The sequence below is a fragment of the Xenopus tropicalis genome, chromosome 8 (assembly GCF_000004195.4).
Source record: "Xenopus tropicalis strain Nigerian chromosome 8, UCB_Xtro_10.0, whole genome shotgun sequence".
Classification (NCBI taxonomy): domain Eukaryota; kingdom Metazoa; phylum Chordata; class Amphibia; order Anura; family Pipidae; genus Xenopus; species Xenopus tropicalis.
In genome coordinates this window covers 92,522,171-92,546,915 of record NC_030684.2, presented here as the reverse complement: position 1 = coordinate 92,546,915, position 24,745 = coordinate 92,522,171, and the positions used below count along the sequence as shown (strand labels likewise).

At 36.4% G+C, this 24,745-nt stretch overlaps 1 protein-coding gene across 1 annotated transcript in view; it reads left to right on the top strand.

Moving 5' to 3' along the window:
- Nucleotides 1-9,965: 9,965 nt before the first annotated feature.
- togaram1 (TOG array regulator of axonemal microtubules 1) overlaps nucleotides 9,966-24,745 on the top strand; it is a 45,964-nt gene continuing 31,184 nt past the window's right edge. Inside the window, exons 1-6 of the mRNA XM_002940543.5 lie at nucleotides 9,966-10,113; nucleotides 10,548-12,127; nucleotides 19,685-19,814; nucleotides 21,764-22,011; nucleotides 22,272-22,498; nucleotides 24,152-24,243. Coding sequence (XP_002940589.3) covers nucleotides 10,889-12,127; nucleotides 19,685-19,814; nucleotides 21,764-22,011; nucleotides 22,272-22,498; nucleotides 24,152-24,243 — 1,936 coding nt within the window. The 5' untranslated portion in view covers nucleotides 9,966-10,113; nucleotides 10,548-10,888. The remainder of the gene's footprint in view (nucleotides 10,114-10,547; nucleotides 12,128-19,684; nucleotides 19,815-21,763; nucleotides 22,012-22,271; nucleotides 22,499-24,151; nucleotides 24,244-24,745) is intronic.

Below are 24,745 nucleotides of genomic sequence, written 5' to 3'. Positions count from 1 at the left end.
CTTGCCCTGGAGATTTATAAGAGCCTGTACCTCAGCCTGGGTGCTATATATCTGCCATCAAACAGAACATTCCCACTGAGAGAACCTTTTTTTGTCACAGTATGTATAACTTTGTAAAGTGCTACAAGAATACGCAGCTACAGGAATAAGCAGCAATATACATAATTACACACAGGGAGGACAAGTGTTATAGTAAATACAATAAATAAGTATAAATAGACAGGGAATGAGTGCCATGTGGTATGAGACACAGTAGGAAGGAGGTCCCTGCCCCGTAGAGCTTACAATCTAGGTGAGCTTAGTGTGCTCTGAGCAGAGCACACTATTGAGGGAAAATCCCCTGGATTTTATGATTAGATGAAGTGGCCATTACTTGAGGGCAGCATACATGTGGGATTGAAACAGAGGCCAATTTGCGTGGTGTTTTTACATATATAACATGAATATCTAAAATAAAATAAAACTCCACAATGTGCAAAATTACTAATATTGTACTCCCGGCCCCTGCATATCTTCTTAAGAAAACTAACTGGCCTTTTACTTTGCTACTGAGCATGGTGGCACAAGTTTCCTTTACTCCAAAGTCTCTCTTGTGATATCTTGGCCTATATATGCAGCACGTTACTATCCTGCACATGGCATCTACCTGCATATGCTCAGTGGCACTACTGAGCTCCCAAGTAAAGTTTCCAAGACCATTTGTATTTTTAAAAGAAGTATCAAAGCAACTGAAGTATACATATAGCAAATTTTACATTGGCAGTTCCTTTAAAATACATACTTTCTAAGAGGTTGGGGAAAATGGCAGCAGCCTATCTTGATGATAATGACCCTGGGCCTGTGTGTTTTCACAGGAGAGAAGCACAGGCAATTAGTCATTGGGGTATCTAACATTTTAAAATTACAGTACAACAAAAATTAGCAGTGTGAATCATAAAAACTTTTATTTGTCCCTTGAAAACCAAAGGCAAAATTACATACCAAATGGCAGATGTGTCTTAGGGCTTTATGGTTTCCCCGTCACACAACCCTACACCTCTGTAGACTTGGAGCTTGTGCAGTGTTGACCATGTCTAAAAAATTTTGTGCTACACATGAGTTTATCTAAAGCTGCCTATCATGTGCTCTTGCTCTCCTGCACTCAAAACAGATATCTAGTGTGGATTGCCAGAGTACTTGGCTGAGGTGTGCTCTTCTACTGTATTGCCACTGTTTTCCCCATTTGGAGTGCAGGATCTGCCAGCCTACATAGTTGTAGGAACTGAAGAAGCTGCTCGGATGAGTAGTGAAACGTCTTCAATGATTACTTAACAAGTCCAGTTGCTTTAAATTTATTTATACTAAAGAAATATAAGCCAACACAGTCCTATACTTAGCAACAAGTAATGACACCCCTCCCTCACCACAGATGCCAACAGACCCATAGGAAAATGAAGTTTGATCATTTATTTGAAGTTGTATGTTATCAGATATACTTGCAATCTGCAATTCAGCAAGAACTTGTTGTTAGCTTAGGAATTTGACTTTGAATGCATAACATGTTACCTTTATGCCTCCCCTCACCCCTCCCCGTTAAAATCTGAAAAATAAAGAATATATAAAAAAAAAAAAATGTATTTATACTAGACTATTCTACATAATATATATTGGTTTGTGGTATTGTCTGTTAGAAATATAATTGGCACTTACATGTACTAACTGAGAAGCAGCCTAATAATACCTAAAATATATTAAAACATATAAGATGGAGTTTAGTAAAACACATTTATGAATGTTAATATTTCATCTAAATTACACTTTTTTGCTTTCTAGTTAATCCAGACAAAAGGAATCCATATCTAAATTGAGAGGGGTGATTGGGCAGAGAGTTATTCCACAACACTTTAAAATCACATCTACGCTGTTCTCAACATTTGGAATTGCTATGAAATGATAACCATTAAAATGGCCTGTGCTTTAACACTTGTGTAAGCATGAAATTCAGATTGATGCATACACTGTTACAGCAGTGCATACTGTATATCTGTGCAACTGAAACTAATTGTTGCCTTATATGTGCAAATTATGTTTACATGGATATACTTTATGGTATGGTGCATCTAAAAATACCCATTTTTTTAGAATATATGTTATTATGGTCACATATTTTACATTTATCCTTAAAATAACTTAAAGCAACTTTCATGTTGCAAGTGCTGCATTCCCAGTGGGATTACATTAAACCCTTTAGGGATTTTTGTATTTCCCATTGCCTTGGTCCTTTGGCTCAATATAGAATGCACAATGGAAATAATATAATTTATATATAAGTTATGGGAGTGTACCATATGCTTTCCAAAGTATATTCAAAGTTAGACAGACATCTAGTAAAAATATTTTGATTGCCTTCCATTTTCAGTGGCCTTCAATGGCACAGTTGCTGCACTCACCACTATTATCGTGAATAACCCTTTATATTTAAGATTTAGGAGCAAGTGCAGAAATTAACAATATGTTGGTAGGGAAAGATAATATGCATCTACTATTATTTTAAAGCATATTAGAATTCAACTTAGTTAATTCTATTATCCTTAAAATGAAAGTAGGTGATAGGATCTGTTATCTCCTACAGGTATATTTCAAATGGTATTTGATTAATATTTCTATATTCAAGCCTAATAATTAACTCCTTGGTTTAAATCGTGAAAGATGTCAACAGCTTCATACTTGTCTGGTCTAGGTTTCAAAGCAATATTAGAAGACAGAGTAGCATGAACTGGCTTCCATTCTATATGTCACCACAAGCAAGCCTAAGGATATCCTTGGGAAATTTAAGAGTTTAAAGGACGATTGGCTTATCAACCTTTTTCCGAATTCATTAACGCCAGTTTGTGCCTCAAAGGACCAATTGAGTCATGTCCAGGACCAGTTGTACAAACCGTGGCCTGTTGTCTTTGGACATTGAAATTGTGGTCAAGTGCTCCTAATTGGGTTCTAGCAATCATCACATCAATAAAGTAATGCTGAATCTTAGAAATTTCCAATTCACCAGTATGGCAAACATGTGATAAATGGGCAAGGTCATCCAGAAATTTGCATGACAATAATGTCCTTAAATTGTTCAAAAACTGTAGATCTATCTAGCATCCATTTTCTCTTGTGATCCAAAGGGGTGCAAGGGCAATGTGTGCTAGAGATGTCTAGTTTGCCATTGATTGTACATTTGTTACATGATATAACAATAACCACCTCTTTTTTAATATATCCGGGCTGCCATTGCATGTTCTTGCACACCACCGCAGGTGATTTATAGTTGGTGAAATTCACTGTGATTTCAGAGTATTTTTACTTTTTACTTGCTGCAGACCGTTTAACTCTCAAGGATTTTGCAAAATGCCATACATTTGATGTTTAATTTGGGGATTTCTTTAATGGAATTGGTTCCATATTTGATGAAGTCTGAGGTAGAGAAACTTGTTCGACACAGAAATGTATAACCTTTTTTGTTGTCTGCTCCATTAGTGTGTATATACAGTATTTTGCAGAAAATCCTGGCCTATCGCACTGAATAAGCTGTTTCTGTTCTTTCTCCCAATGATAGTTTATTACTGGAGCAATGAAACTATTTGGATATCTATAATATGTAGGCCAAGATATCTGGTGCAGATTTAGAAGTTGGTACATATGAGAAACCTTGGAGAAACCAGAACTAAGAGATATTGCCTAAGCCATCAGAAAGTTACCATAAAGCAAACAACCTTTGTGGAACTGGCTGTCCCATAAATGGAAATGATGGCCTGACTGATATAGCTCTAACAGAGAGAAATGACACAGACAATGACTTCTTTAGTTGCTTTATAGATAAATCACAAGATGGATGGTGAACACAGCGGGCAGCCCATAACAATTTATAAAGACATGCTTCAAATATGATTAATCATTTTTGGACTTGATGAATTCTCTATTTCTAAATCACTAACACTAATATGATCCTCAGGAATTAATTCTGTGAAACTTGATTCCTCTTTGTCTGAAGAGTGAATTAATTTTTGCAAACATTTACATTCCTTTTTAGCAGTTGCACATAATCCAAAATCAGACAGATTTCTCATAGTACTTTTACCTTTCCTTTTTGTTGAAGCTAACGTTGAGGCATTTCTTTTTCCGCAGGTTTTTGGTGTGTTGCAACCAGTGTGTTTTGTCCTAATGAAATAATCTGTATTTATCCTAGTTTCTTCAGATTCTGTTCTATGAAAATCATTGGTTGCTATGGTGGCTTAAGATCTTTTTGGATTATTCTTCTGCCTATTGGCCTTTTTTGGTTTAGAAAGCAGTATTAATATGGTTTTTATGAATGATGTCTTTGAAACAATATGACTATAAGCTTGCAAAGTTTTCATGCCTGCTGATGAGACAACTGATCCGCTGAAGCTGAAGTAGGCAATACATTTGACTTGTCTAATGTTTATGGAGTGAATGAACACTCATAATCCAGCGCTTCTTGATGAAAGGATCCGTGTATATAGATCTTCAATGTGGTAGGAATCAATATAGATGAGATGCTGCTTCCTCCCGATGTTAGCTCCCCTTAGGATGAGCCTCAAAGAATATGTGCAGTCGTATTGGTGGAAGCGCATAAGAATATAACCAAAAAGATAAAAATATATATAGTGCAAATCAAAATGATAAAAAGTTGAAGAATTTTGAAAATCTTTTTTTTATTTTTTTATACTATATAACGTGAGTGCTTAATCAAAACACCAATGCTAGATAAAGTGACCCCAAACCTGTATATATTATGACACTAATTTGATACATTTGACTTGGTATTTTATTTTTTTAAACCATTTTCTTTTGACCTTCACAAACATATGAATCATCTGTAAAATTAGCTGAACACAGTCTGTATAGGTCATTATTTTTTCTACTTAACACCTTTTCTGCAAAGGCATTTAGATCCCATAGTTCTGGTCTCTGGCTAATAGCCAAGATTTTATTCTATTAATGTTCTTATGGAAAACATGCATAAAAATGCTAGCTGGTTTTCTATTTCTGGAGCATCCATGTTTGCAATCATGAATAATGCACTTGGGTATAATGACTTCAAAATTAAATACAAATAACATTACATTGTGCCATTTTTTAAAATCAATATGTAAGACTAATAAATTTTAAGTAACAATGCACTTCAACATCATCAATAAAGTTATCAACAATATATATCAAAAATACCAGAGCAGATTGAACATGAAAAAAAGATGACAGCAAAAATCATGTTTCATGTCAAGTCATGTATATATTTATAGTGTTGTGATCACACCCTATAGTACTACAGCTTTACTTCGACATTAGAATTTTGTTGACAATTTTACTATTACCCTTTGCCTGGCAAGTTTGTTATTAATATGTCGGAGCAGCCAAAAGTTTTTCAAAGAACTTTTTTAAAACATTCTTTAGCTAGAGATAACCAGTGATGTCAGTGCATCACTGGTTGATTTTTACAGCATGACTATTGGATAGGGTATTTTGCCCACTAACCACACAGTTGTATCAGTTATTATATTTAATTTATTTGTTTTTTGAGATTGGACATTTTTATCCATGTATTGAAGTTCATTGCATGTTTTTTTTAGCATAGCTTTACATTTTCATTTTGGGGCCCCTTCATGTCACATATGTAAACCTATGCACATTGGGTATCAAACTGTTCAGTGGACCCCTGGCATTCATATTTAGTGTTTTATCTTGGTACCTGTTGAGATGTAGGCGATAAGATTCTGTAAACTGGAAGCTTTAAGGTGATTTTTCAAGATTTTCAGAAAAAACAATAACTTCAGGAAAGCATTGCAATTTAGTAGTTTGGATTAGAAAGTGCTAATGAGAAAAATGTATTGCCTGGTATAGTTTCACGACAAAATCTAATGTTTTGCCCACTACAATATTTTTCACACTAGAATTTTGTTATATGTTTTGTTTCACCAAAAAAATGTATTTTTCACTAGAAAATGTACTAAAAGCAATTAAAAAGCACAACGTTCTAACATAAAGTAAAATAAAGTTTGTATCAACATACATGTAAAAGCAAAAGATGGCCTTAGTCTGTACTGAACCCTGGATCACTGCACTACATGATAATATCCACTACCCCATTTCACAGGATGATGGACTCATTTTGTTAAAAAGTGTATTTCCCAGTGACCTACCTTGAAGTTTTAAAAATAATCACAAATATCAGAATGACAAAACTCACGAAGTACGACTTGGCAAGTTTCAACAGTGGTCACTGGGGATATGTATTTTCATCTTAACAGTGGTTTTATTTGGTTTAAATAAATGGAATAGTTCTGCTTTCAATACAAAACGATATCATTTAAAATAAAAATCTGTAGGTATCAAGTATGTAATAAAGTTATTTTGGCTTAAAATGTACATGATGGAAACATTAAGTTGTATGTACTTATATATATATTATATATAAATATGTTGTTACCTCATATAAAGTTTAAAATTTCTTTTTCTGCCTTGTTACATTAATTAGTCAATGGGCACAAATTTGCTGAAAATTCTGTAATGATGATGTAATTTGTATCAAACTGTTGCAAACTGTAATCATGTGCAATCACATGTATTGATTTTTTATGCCTTGAGAGGAAACTTCCGCGATTTCACTGAAATCGCGCCGCCACGTATGCCATCCCACCGGCGATTTACATTTTCGCCGGAGGGATAGCATTTCGGGGAGATTAGTCGCCCACGAACAGGCAGATTTGTCGCGGGCGACTAATCTCCCCGTGTGCCAGAGCCCTTAAAGACCTTGGTGAGATATAAAGAAGTCAAGGAGAAAGTGCTGCACACTTTAAAATGAGAAGATGGGCTGAGGCATCTTGTAATAAATTTAAGCTGCCAATGAAGGTCCAATAAAAATAAGAGCTTCACCTGTCAACTAAAACACTACCCTAACCAAGAGCTCAGTGGACTCCCAAGTCAAAGATTGTGTGGTAAAGAAAAGCAAACTATAATAATGAAACAATTCCTAAATTTTAATCAAACATATTTACAAAGATGATTGTTATAATGAGATCTACCTTATATCAAAGTATTTTTTTCATGATAGCTCCCCTTTAAGATCATTTTGAAGGTTGAATGTCCTGGGCTGGTTGCATTTCAGAAACCTCTTGATTTCATATAAAAGAGCACAATCATTGAGATAAATTAGTGCAAGGTGATTTAGGGCCAGCGAGAACACCACTAAAGTGCGCAAAATTGTCCCTAACAGTGGGACAACTGAGATTTGAAGTGTTACGACAGATCCATAAACCAATAGGGTTAAACAATTATTGAGGATGTCTATGAAGATTTTCATTCATCCAGGTCATGGTATATCTAGCATAAATAAATTTAAAGCAACTGGACTTGTTTGGTAATCATTGAAGACGTTTCACTACTCATCCGAGCAGCAGTTGAACTGAAGAAGCTGCTCGGATGAGTAGTGAAACGTCTTCAATGATTACCAAACAAGTCCAGTTGCTTTAAATTTATTTATACTAGATAATTATTGAGGATGTGAAGCAGGCTGGATTAGGTGACTAAGAACTTTAATGCCTGGGGGCCTGAATAAAAATATAAATTAGGCCAGTTGATATAGGTAGGGCTCAGTATTACAAAAGAGTCTGCAGGTGCAAGTGGAACAATAAAGATTTTCATTTTAGTTTATTAAGATAGATGTAAAGAGATTTATTTAAAGTATTGGCACAACCTTGTTATATGTATTTTTAACGTGTGTGTGTGATAACCACTAGAGGGCATTGTTAACAGATATTTAAGGAAGCTGTATGTGGTTTTTAAATACTTTGTCAGAATGAGAAAGGGGCATCTGGTAACAATAATAAAAAAGAACCTAAATAAAACCAAAAGATAAATGGGGATGTTATTTCTATCTTTTGCACTACTTTTAATCCTTGGTATAAGTGTTGTTCTTTATTTTTCAAATGTCATCCCTGAATTGCTTTTCTCAGTTTCTTCAGAACTAAACTCAAAGACTACCTCTTGGAGCACTGGCATAGCACCTGAACTGGAAACTGGCAATTACACAGTAGTGGCCCCCACTGTAACCTGCAGCACTGAATGCCCTCCTATTTATATCTGCCCTCCCATTTAGATTGCAAGTCTACAGGGCAGGGACCTCCATTCCCTTGTCTCTTTGACACTTAGCTCTGTGGAATCCATAATGCAACAGTACTTTATATTTATTTGTTTGTATTTATTTGTATATTAAGTAGCACTATATGAAGATATACATACGGGTAAATTAGCATTTCTTTGGAAAAAATTGGAATACTTTCAAATCAGACCCTTACCTTCAATTATGTGTGCCTAATAAACCTAAGGTTTCTTTTAAGCAGACAAAAAACCTTTCATCCAGCCTAGGTACCTAGTAAAAGCTTATTCTCCCAATACACAAATCTGGCGCTTGTTGCATGGGCAAATCACTTTTTGCTGTGATATGCACTCCAACCAAGGGAACAAACATCATACTTGAAAGCAATGTAGATTATGTGGTTTAAACTTGACAGATATGCCACATTAGGTAACATTTTAAACTTAATTTGGTTAAGCCCTTGAGGAAATCAGAAACCTGATTGTTGTATTTATAGTTTATGTATGTGAGTGTATAGATTGGTAGGTGTGGGTTAGGTGTGCTGGGTTTACTTGGATGGGTTGAACTTGATGGACGCTGGTCTTTTTTCAACCCTATGTAACTATGTAACCTGATGAAACGCGTTGGCCTTTACATCATTTTATATCCATGAGGTTTATTGAGCTGTTATTTTTATGTTAGCAAAATTGTTTGTCAAGATTTACTGTATGGGAGCATGTGTTCTTTAATTTAAGGCATTTTGTAAACAAACATTCAGCATTGCAACTGAGTTGGCAGATTCTAGAACTGGCAAAGCAGGTGGGAATAACAGACAACATAAATTAAAACAAATGAAGCCCTCTGGATTCATTGAAGAGTAAAATGTTACTTTTGGTCAATTTGTACCCTATGTCCTTTCCTAAATTAACCTTTTAATTGAGGGGTAGGGAACCTATGGCTCGCGAGCCAGATGTGTCTCTTTTGATGGCTGCATCTGGCTCGCTGCCAAATCTTTAATTAAAAAAAAAAATAATGGGGGTGTGTGGCCTGTGCTCGGCGGATAGAAGACGTGTTCTAAACCTTAGAACACGTCTTCTATCTGCCGAGCGCAGGCCACCCCCTCCTCCGCATCGCATCCACCCTACCTTGCCCCTGTGCTCAGTAGATAGAAGACCTTTTCTAAGCCTTAGAACACGTTTTCTATCCGCCGAGCGCAGGCCACGCCCTCCTTCGCATCCGCCATCCTTGGGACCCACCCTATCTTGCCCCACAGCATCCGCGGCCAAACATATTGTATTGCTCTCACAGAATTAATTTTAAAATATGTGGTGTTTATGGCTCTCAGCCAAAAAGGTTCCCAACCCCTTTTAATTATAAGAAAACCTGTCCCTTGCTTGTGTAAAAATATTAGGAACAAATGCCACCGTGAAAAAGAGCCTAAAATCAAGATTACATTTAACAAATTCCACTCACGCTTCTCCTAAATTAGCCACTGCATGAAACATCCTGCCCTTGCTTAAAAATACACTGACCCACAGATTGCAAATAAAGATATATTAATTTTACTTCATTTCACCTTGCCCCCACAAAACACGCTTTCCTTTTTTAGTCAAACTAGACCCTAAAGGCACATCTTGTATCTATGAGCAGAAAATAGAAATGATTCCTTGTGGGAATACTGGGTGAAAGCTGAAACATAAGTAGGAACAGCCAGCAAAAGAAAAAATACACTAAACAGCCGTCTGCAGCATTACAGTATGCAGCACAGGCTAACACGGCGTGTGAACGCGCAACACTGAGGTTCCCTGTCGCTCTCCGTACTTGTAATGTGCTTGTGCGTGTAATGTGACGCCGCGGTCTCGCGAGATGAGACTTGTGACGTTGTGACTAGCTCTCCGGCTGGAACCAAGGAGCTGGATACTAACAGCAGTGGTCTTGGACTGCGGGCTGTGTTAAGAACATCGGGTCTGGCCAGTGGAAAACGTTTGTGCTGGGCGGTATGTCTTCGTTGATTTATTCTCTTTATTCTTCCAAGCACTCGCTATGCTTTTCCACCATATACTTCTTTTCTTCCTCTAAGAACACAAGCTATAATTACTTTCATTATACTGACTTTTCCCATAGGGAATCAATGTACAGTGTATACTTCCCCAGATTTTCTCTGTGTCTTGTAGGTTTAATTTTTGGATGCATTGTTATTTATGTTTGTTTAACTATACACTTTACCATGACATTGAATCGTTTTACAGGTTGATTCCAATTACAAATACATATATAGGTGTTAAAAAAGGCATATGTCAGGCATGTTACATAATGCAAAGGTTATACATGGCATTAAACATTTTAGGCTAAGAGTAGCAGAAGATATTAGTATGTGCGACGTGGACATGTTTCATTGCAATTTAAATGGATTTCCTTTTTCTTTTCACAGAAAGAATGGATTTTTGTCAGTCAGCTTTAATACTTTACATGGTTTATGCATTACTCTGAAACACTATCCGTGAGAAGAAAGTTCTACTGGAACTTTTATTTTTCAAGTTTATAAATGTGGCAGAAGGCTTATCTCTATCCCAATGTCAAAACATAATTTAAGGAGACTGAAATTGTTTTCAAATCATAGAACCATCAACAAATTATGGTTTATTTGAGTAAAATGACAATGATTAAAGAGGTAGCCATTTTGGCTGCCTCACCTTTAAATTACATCATGGATCTTTACATTTTGCATCAGTTTTAACTGTTTCCTGCCTGGATAAGATCTGCTCCAATGATATGGAAGTTCACATGTCACATGTGGCATCTTTTGCCACTTCTGCGGATATAACACGGATGCATACTGGGTCTGCACGGAGAAGGTCATATACCTTAGACAGCTCTTTTCGTGATATCCATGGCGACATTTTTGAGAAGAGAGGTAATTCCCAGACTAGACCATACTCTCATAAAGAACATAGTTCTGCAGTCAAATCAGCACTTATAAGAGACAACTCGCAGAATGATAGCAATCTCAGCTTCGGAGTCATCCCGCAAGAACTTCATTCGCGACTTCTTGACATGAAGGATTATAAGTCCAGAACACATGCAGTAGAGGAGCTCAAGGTCCTCATTCAAGATTGTGACTTCAGCGCAATATCACATTCCAATGTAGTTTCACTCATCAACTTTTTATGTACTTTACTAGATGATAAAAATTTCACCGTTGTGCTTGTCACATTGGATGTTCTTAATCATTTAGTATTAAATCTTGGCCATGGGGTGAATGACTTTCTTCAACCTATTATAGCTTCCACAGTCAAACTTCTTGGAGACAGCAAAATAGCTGTAAAGCAAGAATACATGAAAATTTACATGAGACTCATGAAAGTAGTTGGACCTCACAAAATATTAAATATATTGCTAGATCATTTAAAACACAAGAATTCCAGGGTACGAGAAGAAGTAGTTAATATTTGTATTATTTCCCTCTTGACCTACCCAAGTGAAGATTTTAATTTAGCGTATCTTGCTTGTGAAATTGCTCCATGTTTAATAGATAGCAAGAGAAAAGTTCGCCATGCGGCCTTGGAAGCTTTTGCAGTCCTGGCTGCCACCATGGGCACTGGAAAATGTAATCTTTTTAAGGCTGTGGATGAAGTAGAGTTGCAAGAAAATGGAGAGGGGCTCATGAATGCTGTCCAGGCCCGACTAGCACGAAAATCACTTCCCAAAATTACTTCGCAGGGTTTAGTAGAGTATGCACTTCCTTTTCCTTCTTCGGCTCGCCAGAGAGCAACTCCTCATCTGCCTGGAGCTGATACAGACTGGCTGTTGACTGGTACTCGTATTCACAGCGGTCAGTATAAATCTGGCGATTCCAGTGGAAGAAGCACTGTACCTCATATCGATCCTGTTGTTCGTAGAATGTTAAGTGCAGGGAAAGGAAAAAATAAGTTCCCTTGGGAAAATCAGCACCCTGGAGGATCGGATATATTTTTAGGAAATCAGCCTTCTGTTGTTATGGAACCAGATCAGGTATGTTTTTGTTAAATTCTCTTGTATATGTCCCCAGTCAAGCATTTTAACCTTATGCAATACCAGAAATATTCATATGCCAAACTATTGTGTTTAAAACTGTCTAAGGCCATGGGTCAAATTAGCCACTCTTAAATTAATTTGCCATTGAGTATCATCTTCAGAATTTTACTCTTATTTTTCAAGTATTTTTAAAACTTTAAATATTTCCACTTTCTCTGCAAGATGGACTTGTTACCATCACTATGCCATTAGCATTGGACTCTTTTATAAAGGTATATTAGTGTACAGTAAATCTGTGGTGATCATCATATAGGCAATATATAATAGTATGCAGTGCAACAACTGTAGGCAGCTGGCAAATTTTAGGCCTCGCAGTGTCTGCACAGAAATAAATTACTTCTGTTTTTATAGCAGCAATATTTGTAATGTCCCAGTTCCAGGCAGTCAAGGTTTTTTTCTGAAATGTGGTGCTTACAAAGGCTCTCATGCACTGGCTATGGGGGGGAAGGGATAATCATTTTATATTGGTTCCTGTATTTCTGATGCCACTAATAACAGACGGCCTAATTGCCTTCCCATCTAATTTAATTCACCTGAAGTGTCCAGCCTGAGATGGTGACAATGGTAAAGAGAGGAGGGTATCTCCTGACCTACCCGTATCCTTTGTAGTAATTGGTGGTCTTTGTTGTTGGCCGAGTCATGTTATCTTTAGTCATCTACTTAGTCCTTCCAGCCCTGACATTACACTTTTGTGAAGTAGTGTTATTAAGCATTGATGAAGCCGCTTTTCTAAGTTTAGAAACTTAACTAACAAATACTGTTGACGTCTTATTAATCCCAGTGCTGCTGCATTGTGCAAGATGAATGAGGTTTGACCAGAGCTTAATAGTTATGTATTCCGAATAATATACATGTCTTTAATTTTGCTAATTTGTAAGGCACATCAGTTTTGTATACTACAATACAACTGGTTTGAAAAGACTAAGGCAAACAAACACCAAAGATTAGGGATTAACTTTGGATAAATGACAAAGTAGAGGATTAGGTAGTGAAAGTCTAAAAAAAGATCTTCTCTCTCTCTCTATAATATATAATTAAGTATTTTGGGCAAATAACTTCTCAAAAGGCTCTCACCTGTAAAGAGTAAGTGATTGTTTTGTAAAATATTGTACTTTTAAGTTGAATAACTCTGTTGTGGCCATTCTGAAACTCCCTAAAACAGAATTGCAACACTTAACTTAGAAGGACTATATTTTCTTTACTCAGTATTATAACACAACATGATGTGTATATTTTTCTTCAGACAAACTTTATCTAGTTAGGCAAGATGAAAAAATGTTGTTTGGCCTGTGTGGGTAAAGGGTAATATTGACCCAATTCCCTCAGTGTCTAATGGGGGTAAAACTGTTTGTAACGCACATGTTGCAGAACTGCAGATTGTAGTACTCTTCTTTGGGTTATTTAGCATCTGTGTTTCAAAGGTTACTAAAAGTTATTTAGCAATGTTTATTTTTTTTCCTTCAATTTGAATTTTTTTGTGTTAAAAATCATGAAATAGAATAATGAATTTAAAAAAATGTGAAGTTCCGATATTTAATTAGCGGGAAAAAAACTAGATAAATTCTAATGTAAAAGTTGTGAACTATGCGAAAACAGATAAATTGAGGTAATTGCATTTTTTACATTTTATCCAGTCTTGTTTTTTATAATCAGATTTTTAAAATAAAGTAATTGTGTATAGTATTGTGTTTTTTTAAAAAGTAAGTTTACTCAAAGTAGAAAAAAAAATTACACAAATCTGAATTCTGATAAAGTGTTGTTCTTTTTTGCTGGTTGCTAGATGGCTTAGAATTTATGCCCAGCTATGTCACTGTTTTACCATGTAAGATTTGTTCTCCTGTTAAAAATTATTCTGTGTTCATAATTGCCTTGGAACTCCCACCATTAAAATGTGTCATTGTAATAAATTCTGACATAAAACTGGCTCCCAGGTTGTGTCCCATTCAAGAAAAAGGTTAGGAAGTATTAGTCTTCATTATTTTTAAGCTGTGTCTAAGGGTGATGCTTTTTAAAGCTTTATTGGAATAGCAGGTTGTCCTTCCATGAGGCTTGCTGCACTTCATTTTCTTAAGTTTAGTTGTCTTCGATTGATAATGCCTTCTGGCTAAATTTGCACAACCCATTTAGTAAAAACTTTTAATTTAACGACCATGAGCAAAGTTTAAACATGGAAAGTAGCATTGGATAGAAAGGAACAAAGACTTTATAAAAGATTCCAGAGCAAGTTTTCTCTTTTGCTTACTTGCAAGATTTTCTCTTTTGTGTCATAGTTATGTTAGTAACAGTACAGTAAAGTTACAGTAGAAAAGCATAAAGTATTTTGTGCAAGTCTGCATCTGGGGCCTTGTATCTGGCCCCTACAAAATGTGGAGATTGTTCCTGTGGGAAAAACCTATAAAATATTGTTGATGTCCTCTGGACATATGCCAGTTTATTCACTCTCTCCTTAAGATCCAGCGGGCAGGGTTCATAGAATACCTGACATTGGTAGTGCCATGCTTATTTAAATGGTAATAAAGCTATAGCAATTTGTCACCTTAATTGAAACAAACCATTTACATTCAGCTGGTATATTTCTCTGTTCATCCCCTGGTTTCTTGGAATGCAAATGACTTGCCCTTTGGCTAGGTGCGTCAATGCACAAGCATTTTGTTGACCACGATGTAAGATTTATTTGCTAGGAGTTGTCTCTCTACGTTTAACAAACAGTACCTAGTGACACACTCAAATGTTTGAAATAAAATACCTGCCAGAGCAATAACAATATCAGCCTTACTACTTGAAAAAACTACATTGATAAATGTAAAAACAGTTTGCAATTGTAATGCTATGCAGCATTTCATTTGTCGCATATATAGATGTTTTAATTGTTGTAGGAAGCAAGAGTTATTTTCTTTCTGCGTTTCTTCAGTATAGTTTCAGTATAGTTTGTCTAGATGAGGCTGATAACATAGCTGTATATTATCCTTTTCTCACCCTCACAGTGTAAAGCACAGGTGCAGGCACCTTTTGTCCAAGAAGGTTACAATTTCAGTACATAGTCCTGTCAGGTCTTGTATTCGGTAGGCATGTTCTGCTTTCAGCACAAAATAGTAGGCATGTCTGAGTATATTTGACACTACCATTCTGTTTGCTGAAACATTACAGCTTCTCTGTGTGTAACCATGCATGTCTAAACATAGCGACACCATGGAACCAGATTGTGAACCAGATTGTGACTGCTTTTCTTGTGCGGAAAGTCTTTTCATTTATTTTGACCCACTACATTTTGTGTCTTATGTATTATTGTTTTGCTCTATTTTTAATTTCTTGTGAATTCTTAAATGAGAATATACAGGTCCTTTTAAAAAAATTAGCATATTGTGATAAAGTTCATTATTTTCTGTAATGTACTGATAAACATTAGACTTTCATATATTTTAGATTCATTACACACAACTGAAGTAGTTCAAGCCTTTTCTTGTTTTAATATTGATGATTGTGGCATACAGCTCATGAAAACCCAAAATTCCTATCTCAAAAAATTAGCATATCATGAAAAGGTTCTCTAAATGAGCTATTAACCTAATCATCTGAATCAACAAATTAACTCTAAAAACCTGCAAAAGATTCCTGAGGCTTTTAAAAACTCCCAGCCTGGTTCATTACTCAAAACCGCAATCATGGGTAAGACTGCCGACCTGACTGCTGTCCAGAAGGCCATCATTGACACCCTCAAGCAAGAGGGTAAGACACAGAAAGAAATTTCTGAACAAATAGGCTGTTCCCAGAGTGCTGTATCAAGGCACCTCAGTGGGAAGTCTGTGGGAAGGAAAAAGTGTGGCAGAAAATGCTGCACAACGAGAAGAGGTGACTGGGCCCTGAGGAAGATTGTGGGGGACCTGCGGAAGCAGTGGACTGAGTCTGGAGTAGAAACATCCAGAGCCACCGTGTACAGGCGTGTGCAGGAAATGGGCTACAGGTGCTGCATTCCCCAGGTCAAGCCACTTTTGAACCAGAAACAGCGGCAGAAGCGCCTGACCTGGGCTACAGAGAAGCAGCACTGGACTGTTGCTCAGTGGTCCAAAGTATGTCATTCGGAAATCAAGGTGCCAGAGTCTGGAGGAAGACTGGGGAGAGGGAAATGCCAAAATGCCTGAAGTCCAGTGTCAAGTACCCACAGTCAGTGATGGTCTGGGGTACCATGTCAGCTGCTGGTGTTGGTCCACTGTGTTTTATCAAGGGCAGGGTCAATGCAGCTAGCTATCAGGAGATTTTGGAGCACTTCATGCTTCCATCTGCTGAAAAGCTTTATGGAGATGAAGATTTCATTTTTCAGCATGACCTGGCACCTGCTCACAGTGCCAAAACCACTGGTAAATGGTTTACTGACCATGGTATTACTGTGCTCAATTGGCCTGCCAACTCTCCTGACCTGAACCCCATAGAGAATCTGTGGGATATTGTGAAGAGAAAGTTGAGAGACACAAGACCCAACACTCTGGATGAGCTTAAGGCCGCTATTGAAGCATCCTGGGCCTCCATAACACCTGAGCAGTGCCACAGGCTGATTGCCTCCATGCCACGCCACATTGAAGCAGTCATTTCTGCAAAAGGATTCCCGACCAAGTATTGAGTGCATAACTGAACATAATTATTTGAAGGTTGACTTTTTTTGTATTAAAAACACTTTTTTTTTATTGGGCGGATGAAATATGCTAATTTTTTGAGATAGGAATTTTGGGTTTTCATGAGCTGTATGCCACAATCATCAATATTAAAACAAGAAAAGGCTTGAACTACTTCAGTTGTGTGTAATGAATCTAAAATATATGAAAGTCTAATGTTTATCAGTACATTACAGAAAATAATGAACTTTATCACAATATGCTAATTTTTTGAAAAGGACCTGTATAATGTTTTCTAAAACCTTAAAGCACCAGAAAAACTGTTTAAAAAAACAAAAAAAACAAAACCTAAAACTAGGTGCTGCTAAAATTTACTGCATTTTTTCTGTAATGAACTGTTGGACACTTATTTCCCAGATATTGTGTACACTTTTACATAAGCACTGGGTTCTTTCCTGCACCAGTGAAGTAAGCTATACTTTTTTTTTAATTTAAATTTTGCCTTTATTGAAGATAATGTATGAAACCATATGGAATATTTCAACACAATAAAGGTACACTGTCAACAGTCTCAAATCTCTTATTTTATGAACATTGAAAGCTAAATTAGAGATACCTAAGTTCTTAAAGGAGAAGAGGACTTTAAGTTGCGGTGTCTGGGGTCAAGTGTTTTTGCGATCCCCAACCTCTATATATTGCATACTATAATGATAGTGTGCAAGTGTTTATTTGCTTGGATGAATTGAAGAATGAAAAAACAGGTAAAGAAAAAACTTTCAACTAATGGTGTCTTCTTTGACTCCCCCTGGTCTGGTCAGTTTTCACTCATATCAAATCACATCAGACAGGGTGACATACTAAATCCAGGGGGTCCATATTTTTTAAATTGATTTTGTCTGTCATTTACTTGTAGGCTGTTCATCCAGAATCTAGTTTATTTTATACATGAGTTTGCTATGGTAAGTTTGGCTGCTAGGAGTATTTGAGTACTAAAGATTTGGTGTGTTTATTTGTATTCAGCACAGGGATTCTCAGCAGTGCTTGTTCTGGCATTTTGCAATTATAAAGGTAGTCCCAAATTTTATGCCATTTTTGCTCATCTAATGGATGGCCCAGATCTTTTTCCCATGCCTGTATGTAGGGAAAAGATGACGGGGAGAAGCTCTCCAAGAGAATTTTATATAAACAATATAAAACCCCTTTAGAGGGATGCTATACCTTTAGCTGTGTGGCTCTGCTGTCCTTGGGAAGAACAGTCAGGAATAATTAGTGCAACCTGGCTTAGAAAACGTCAGGCTGTATATTTGGGCTGCTGCAAATGATTTTTCTCATGCTGGGGATTTTGGGTTTCTGCTTTAGTTAGAAACATATTATTAAGGTTGAGGAGACCATAGGATAAACCCGTGAAAATGGGATTTTTTTAGGAGTTTGGAATTCATTCCCAGAATTCCTTTTGTTGCTTAAGTTAGAAAATGTAATTTTCATTGTAACTATTGCTCTACCTAAAGCATATAAGTAATTTGTTGAAGTTGGTGATTGTGTTGGTAAAGTGACTAACATTGATAATACAGCTATGGGACCCAGAAAGCTCTGAATTACCAAAAGACCTGCTCCCATAGATGCCATTATAATAAAATAATTCAAATTTTAAAAAATTATTTCCTTTTTCTTTGTAATAATAAAAAGGCATGGAAACTGTTATCCAGAATTTTTAGGACCTGGGTTTTTCCAGGTAAGGGCTCTTTGCATAATTAAAACCGTGTGGCCTCCAGTAAGGATTAATTATATATTAGTTGGGATCAAGTACAAGGTAATGTTTTATCATTACAGAGAAAAAGGAAATCATTTTTAAAAAATAAATTTATTTGCATATAATGAAGTCTATGGGAGATGACCTTTCCGTAATTTGGAACTTTCTGGGTAACAGGTAAGTCATCTCAGCGTTCCATTACCTGTATGTGTGTGTATTAGAGAGAGAGAGAGAGAGAGAGAGAGAGAAAGAAATTATGTTCCCTGTTGTAAAATATAAGGATATTTTAGTTTAGTAGGGGGTACATAATTCTCTATATTTAAACATACTCAAAGCAGAATGATGCAAAATAGTCTTGATTTTTTTTAAGTGCTGCTCTTAAATGTTATGCTTGGTGTCTTCTAGCCAGTGTTGTTTTTTTTTTTAGTCCAAAATTCTGGAGCTCAGAGCTGCATTGTAACCAATTAGTGCATCACTGTTTCTTGGAATAAAAAATGTTTTTATTACTACTTATACCCAAAATCCTCAAGTTGCTTGACCATATGGAAATCTTGCAAAATTACTCAATCATTTTTAAGCCTTTTTGCTCTCAAAAAAATTTAAGTGACGTAAGATAAATACCAGAGAACAGAAAGACAAAACATTTCTGCAACATTCTGCCAGAAAAAAGTTGAAAATACATTTTCCTTGAAGTTACCAATACATGTCCTTTGTGCAAATAGTTTTTTTTTAAGAGTGAGTGCTGTATCCCATGCAAAGGTTTTATTTATTGTTTTCCAACATAACCCCCTCTTGTGAGGTATACTAGTTTCACTGGACACTGGGCTGTACCACCTGCTATGACTGCTGTTTATGTTTTGGACACCGCCTCATATCAGCTGTACAAACAATAACGCTAGCTTCTGTCTGTCACTAGCGGTTTTGATGATTTCATTGTGTGGGACATTTGTTTTTGTGTGCCTACATCAGTGTTCTGTAACCTGCCTACTGCTGGGGGACTCCAGAGATCTTTATTCTTAAGGCAGCTGATGCCTGTAAAAGGTTTAGTTCACAAAACTGCTAGAAATCCATAAGGTGCAGGTTAGTATTTTGAGAATAACAAGTCACTGAATTAAAATACATTTGTTGTACTTCCAGTGCTCCTCACAGTTTGATACTCGTCACACACCGATAGTAAAAACTCCTACAGCTAAAACCAGAAATTCCTCAATCAGTCAGACACTTGCAAGTTCCAACATAAACACGGAGCATCAAAGTGCAGTCCCAGGTAAGATATGCCTTTTAATGTTTCTAATGGCTTATTATGGGGCTGCCAAATTTTAAGGCACCTCCAGTGATTATAATCACTTACATGAGACCTTTGGTTGATTCTCCTGTTAGTTGAAAAATGCACTGGCCCTGGGTATTTCTGTAGGAGCGCCATGTCTCCATTTTATCAGCCTCCCAGAGATTTCTCTTGTGGCCGAAATGCCCAGGCATAGTAAGTGAAAAGCTGAAGCAAAAAGCTGGTGTTTGCTCTACTGCACATGTACACCTGACCCAGGGCTTTGCAAGGATCTGTGAAGAGGAAGAAGATGGCAGTGGCACTCCTACAGTAGTACCCAGACTGGTACATCGAACATGATCGTAGGCCTTTAGTCCCTGCAAAGTGAATATAAACAATGGGGATGTGTAAAAAAATTGGCTCCTCCTCCTTATACCTTTTCATCTCCTTCAAAGCTATTACAGGTAAAGGTGTTGTAGTTTGTTATCCAGTCAAAAATTACAAGTTAGTACTTTTGATATACAACATGGGAATAAAAGGCATTTGGCTTTATTGGCTTTTATTTATTTTATTGATTTGAAGCTGAGCATACAGAAGTTGCTAAATGAGTGATCTTTTCCCAGTTGGCAACCCATGTGCTTGCCAAGTCATGCATGCAGAGATGCGTCAAACAAGGACCACATCAGCATGCTGCAGTCAGAAATTTCAATCAGGAATCAGTCAGCCTGTCAGGAGGGGCCTTGTCAGCAGCTTTGTTTGGCCCTTGAATTAGATATAGTTTGGTTATCGTCATTCAACTATAAAAAAATTTGTTTCATTTTCAAAATGCTTACAAAAAGATATATACTTATGTAGCTATTTTTTTTTCAATCCTTTGGCATCCACAACATCGTAAAGTCATTATTTGCTAATATAGTGTGGCCATGTATGATTCAGACTCTGGAGCTTCTGATTAAACAGAAAATAAACATTTTTCAAATATTTTTGACAGCATCTTTTTAAGGATCATTTAAAAATTGAAAACAGGTTAAAAAGTACAAAAATAGGCATTATCTGTTTTTTTGTGCATTTGCAGCCTGCCTTCAACTCTATGAAAGGTGCAATTAACAGCACAACCATAAAACAGTTTTAGAACAGACAAAAGTTCTGCTTACCATTGCCTGCAGGATATTAATTATACATTAGGCCTGTCGTATTTCAGTGTAGTGGGAAGTTTGTGTTGTTGGGCAGGAATAGAATGACCAATCTCTTAGGAATTGTCAGCTAGCATTTTGTACTTTTTGTACTACAGATAATTACTGGATACCAACACGGCACCTCACTTCCACTTACAAATGATAGTTTAGGAGAACAAAGAGAGGATAAGCAAAACCAGAACTTCATAATGACAGAATAACTTCATTTTCATTCATTATTTTCAAACATGCCTAGGGAAATAGTATGATTAAAGGAGAACAAATACCACCCCCCAGACAAAAGCCTTCATCTGCTGCCCTCCATTGAGACCTCTATCTGCCAATGAAACAAAAAGAATAGTGGCGCATGCACAGTAAAATGTACTCCGGGATTACCTTCACTGTGCATGCAGCAGTCAGCTTTACAAACAGAGACACTTTTTATTGTAATAGACTCTGTAGGGAGGGAGCAGAAAGGGGGCTCAATGAAGGCAGTGGAAGTGGGTCTTTTGTCTGAGGGGCTTTAGTTCTCTTTTAAAGTGTTTCAAATTACTTGTTTTAAAGGGCTACCAAGCCCTATAAATACCTTCAATTTCACCCCTTTTTCTTGACATTAGTTGTATGTGGATAAATCTGTCTTTACCCTGTTTTGAAAACAAAGACAGAGGTCTAACATATTAAAAGCATGTGCTAGGGTGCCGATTTCTGTTAGCTACCAGACATGCAGTATGTATGTAAACATCCAAGAAAAGTGACTGTACTTTATTGCCTTTCTAGCTAAGAATGGATCTACTGTTCCAGTAAAAGCTACATTAGTGAGAGTGCCATCTGCTCGGAAAGATCTAAATAGATCAAGACCAGTACCTCCCATAACCAAAGGAGCAACATCATTACCCGACATAAGTAATGCTATTTCCAGCAAAGCAAAGAATGATTCTCAGAAAACTGACAATATTAATGAAGATGAAAGTATTGGAATTGATCTCTTGGATTTACATACAAAAGATGATGATGACCGTGATGAGGTTTGTACATTAGATTACATTTTTGTTGACATATAACCTGATGTCAGAGAATGACAAATAAATTGTCTGTTATTGCCCAGTGTGCTTTTAGCAAAAAAAGGCACCGCCTAAAATTCTCAGTGAATGAACAATTCTTTCACAACTTTAACTCTAAATTGGCTTGAAAAAGGTACAATAAATATCTTTCATACTTCCACGATAACAGCTTGTATACAGTATTTCTATCTGTTGTTGAATTCTTCTGCCACTGTCATTTGTAGATGCTTAGTTCACTCCGTCATCTGCGTAACAGCGCTGCTAAAAAGCGAGCCAAGATAAGTGGAAGTCTGTCAGACCTTGACAGCCCGGACTCCATGAAAATGGAACTAAACATGGATTCTCCATCTCTGACATCTTCTCCTATCAGTGGCTCCTACAGTGAGAGTGGAGTTTATAGTCAAGAATCCTGGAACTCACCAGTGTCTCCAACTCCACAGCCAAAAAAGATGTGAGTCTAAAATACCAGTATTTATGTTGTGGTTTAAAAGGACTTGTTAAAGGAACAGTAACACCAAAAAATGAAAGTGTATAAAAGTAACTAAAATATAATGTGCTGCTGCCCTGCACTGGTAAAAGTTGTGTGTTTACTTTATAAAGACTACTATAATTTATATAAATAAGCTGCTGTGTAGCCACGGAGGCAGCCATTCAAAGGAGAAAAGGCACAGGCACATAGCAGATAACAGATAAAACACTATTGTATTCTACAGAGCTTATCTGTTATCTGCTATGTAACCTGTGCCTTTTCTCCTTTTTTCCAGCTTGAATGGCTGCCCCCGTGGCTACACAGCAGCTTATTTTATAAATTATAGTAGTGTTACTGTAACAAACACACCAGTTTTACCAGTGCAGGGCAACAGTGCATTATATTTTTATTACTTTAAAGCTCTTTCATTTCTTGGTGTTACTGTTCCTTTAACTTGGGTCATTTGAAAAGCAAAAAAAAAAAAAAATTTGCACGGTTCCATGAGAATACCTTTATAAAGTAACATTAATTAATCCTAGTATTTAATTGCAGAAAATTAAGTAACTTATGTTTTTCAACTATTGCAAAATTCTTATTCAGGAATCAGCTATTTGTGATACAGGATCTGCTTCTGGAAACCTGTTATCCAGAAAGATCAGAATTGCAGAAAGGCCATCTTCCATAGAGTTCATTTAAGTCAAATAATACACATTTTTAAAAACTATTTCTTTCTCGGTACTAACAAAACAGTACCTTGTACTTGATCCTAACGTTATGCTTCCTAATACTTTGAAATTAGCTGAGTTTATTTTATTCTTATTTTAATTGCTATTAAATAGAAATTCTTATGGTTTAGCTTGCTACATTTGACTTTACTTTCTTGTTGCATTATTTTCCCCTAATGTGCAACATTTCCCCTTATGCAGCGTTTCTCTTGAGCCTAATATATAATAAGTGTATTAATGGATAATATAACTTGAGACAGTTTTGCCCATTCTAGTTCTGATATTATCCAACATGTATTGTTATGGATGATTTTAACTGAGCTATGTCAATTGTAGGATTTTAAAAAAGTACTCAAACTCATACTCTTATCTCTGCTGCCGGGCTGATCTAAGTGCATCATCAGTCTTTGCAAGGGTAGTAACATTTTGTTTGTACTCTGAAGTGTGACTCATGTGGATTTCTTTCAGTGCTTGAATATCAGTTTTCATTGTAGAATTTCCTAAGCACAACTAGTTACTCATTTAAGGTGTGTAAGCAAGAAGCCATTTTAGTACTACTAGGTACTTAATAATTAAACCTTCAACTTTTTAACAAAGCTAAAGATGTTTAAAGCAATACATTTCCCAAGTTATAAATTGGCAGTTTCCCATTTATTTTTACTTCAAAGTACATTGAAAGTTGAGATGAAATGTTACAATTTACATTCCTTATTTTGTATTAATATATATGAGGCAGAAGCTTACCATTTTCATAGATTACTTTAGTATCTAATAGTTATTTTGTGAATTGTATTCTTTCCTCTGTAATTCTGATGCATTCGGTTGGGCATGTTGCCCATAGTTAATTAAAAAAGAGTCAATGCACCATATTTAACCGTACTCATTAGTAACCAGTTTTGTACAATGGCAGATCTGATGTGACTAAATCAAAATCACGGCCTCCAAGGCTTCCCTCCCCACGGAGTAAGGATGGCTACAAAAAAACAGACGGCCTCCATCAGGGTGTGTATTTTTTCCCATAATACTTTTATTTTAATGTTTGTAAAGTGATTATGTATTTTATAAAAGTTGGTGGGTATATAATAATTGTAGTAGGCTGCCATAGCAGTTAGAGTATCTAAACACAGGAACACAGGAATAAATATATATTCCTTTTTCCTAATCTGCCTGATAACACATGGACTGACTTTTGGGATATATATAGTTGCTCAACACATGGGTGTATCATTCAGATATTTATGCTGGGCAGCCCTTAGGTCTGTTGTGGCCCTGCGCATGTTGAATTGGGCCTCTGGTCAGCCAAATCACTTAGCAGAGGGGACTTATATACACACACATGGGATCATGGAGTTTGATTGGAAATTAAACCAACATAGCAGTGCTTCTGCGAGCTGCTAGGACCATGGACTGTTCAAAAGGGTTTATGTTATATCATGACGTATGTCAGTTCTACTAATGTATTTATTCACAAGGGTCTTCAAACAAATATAATTGGCATAATTGA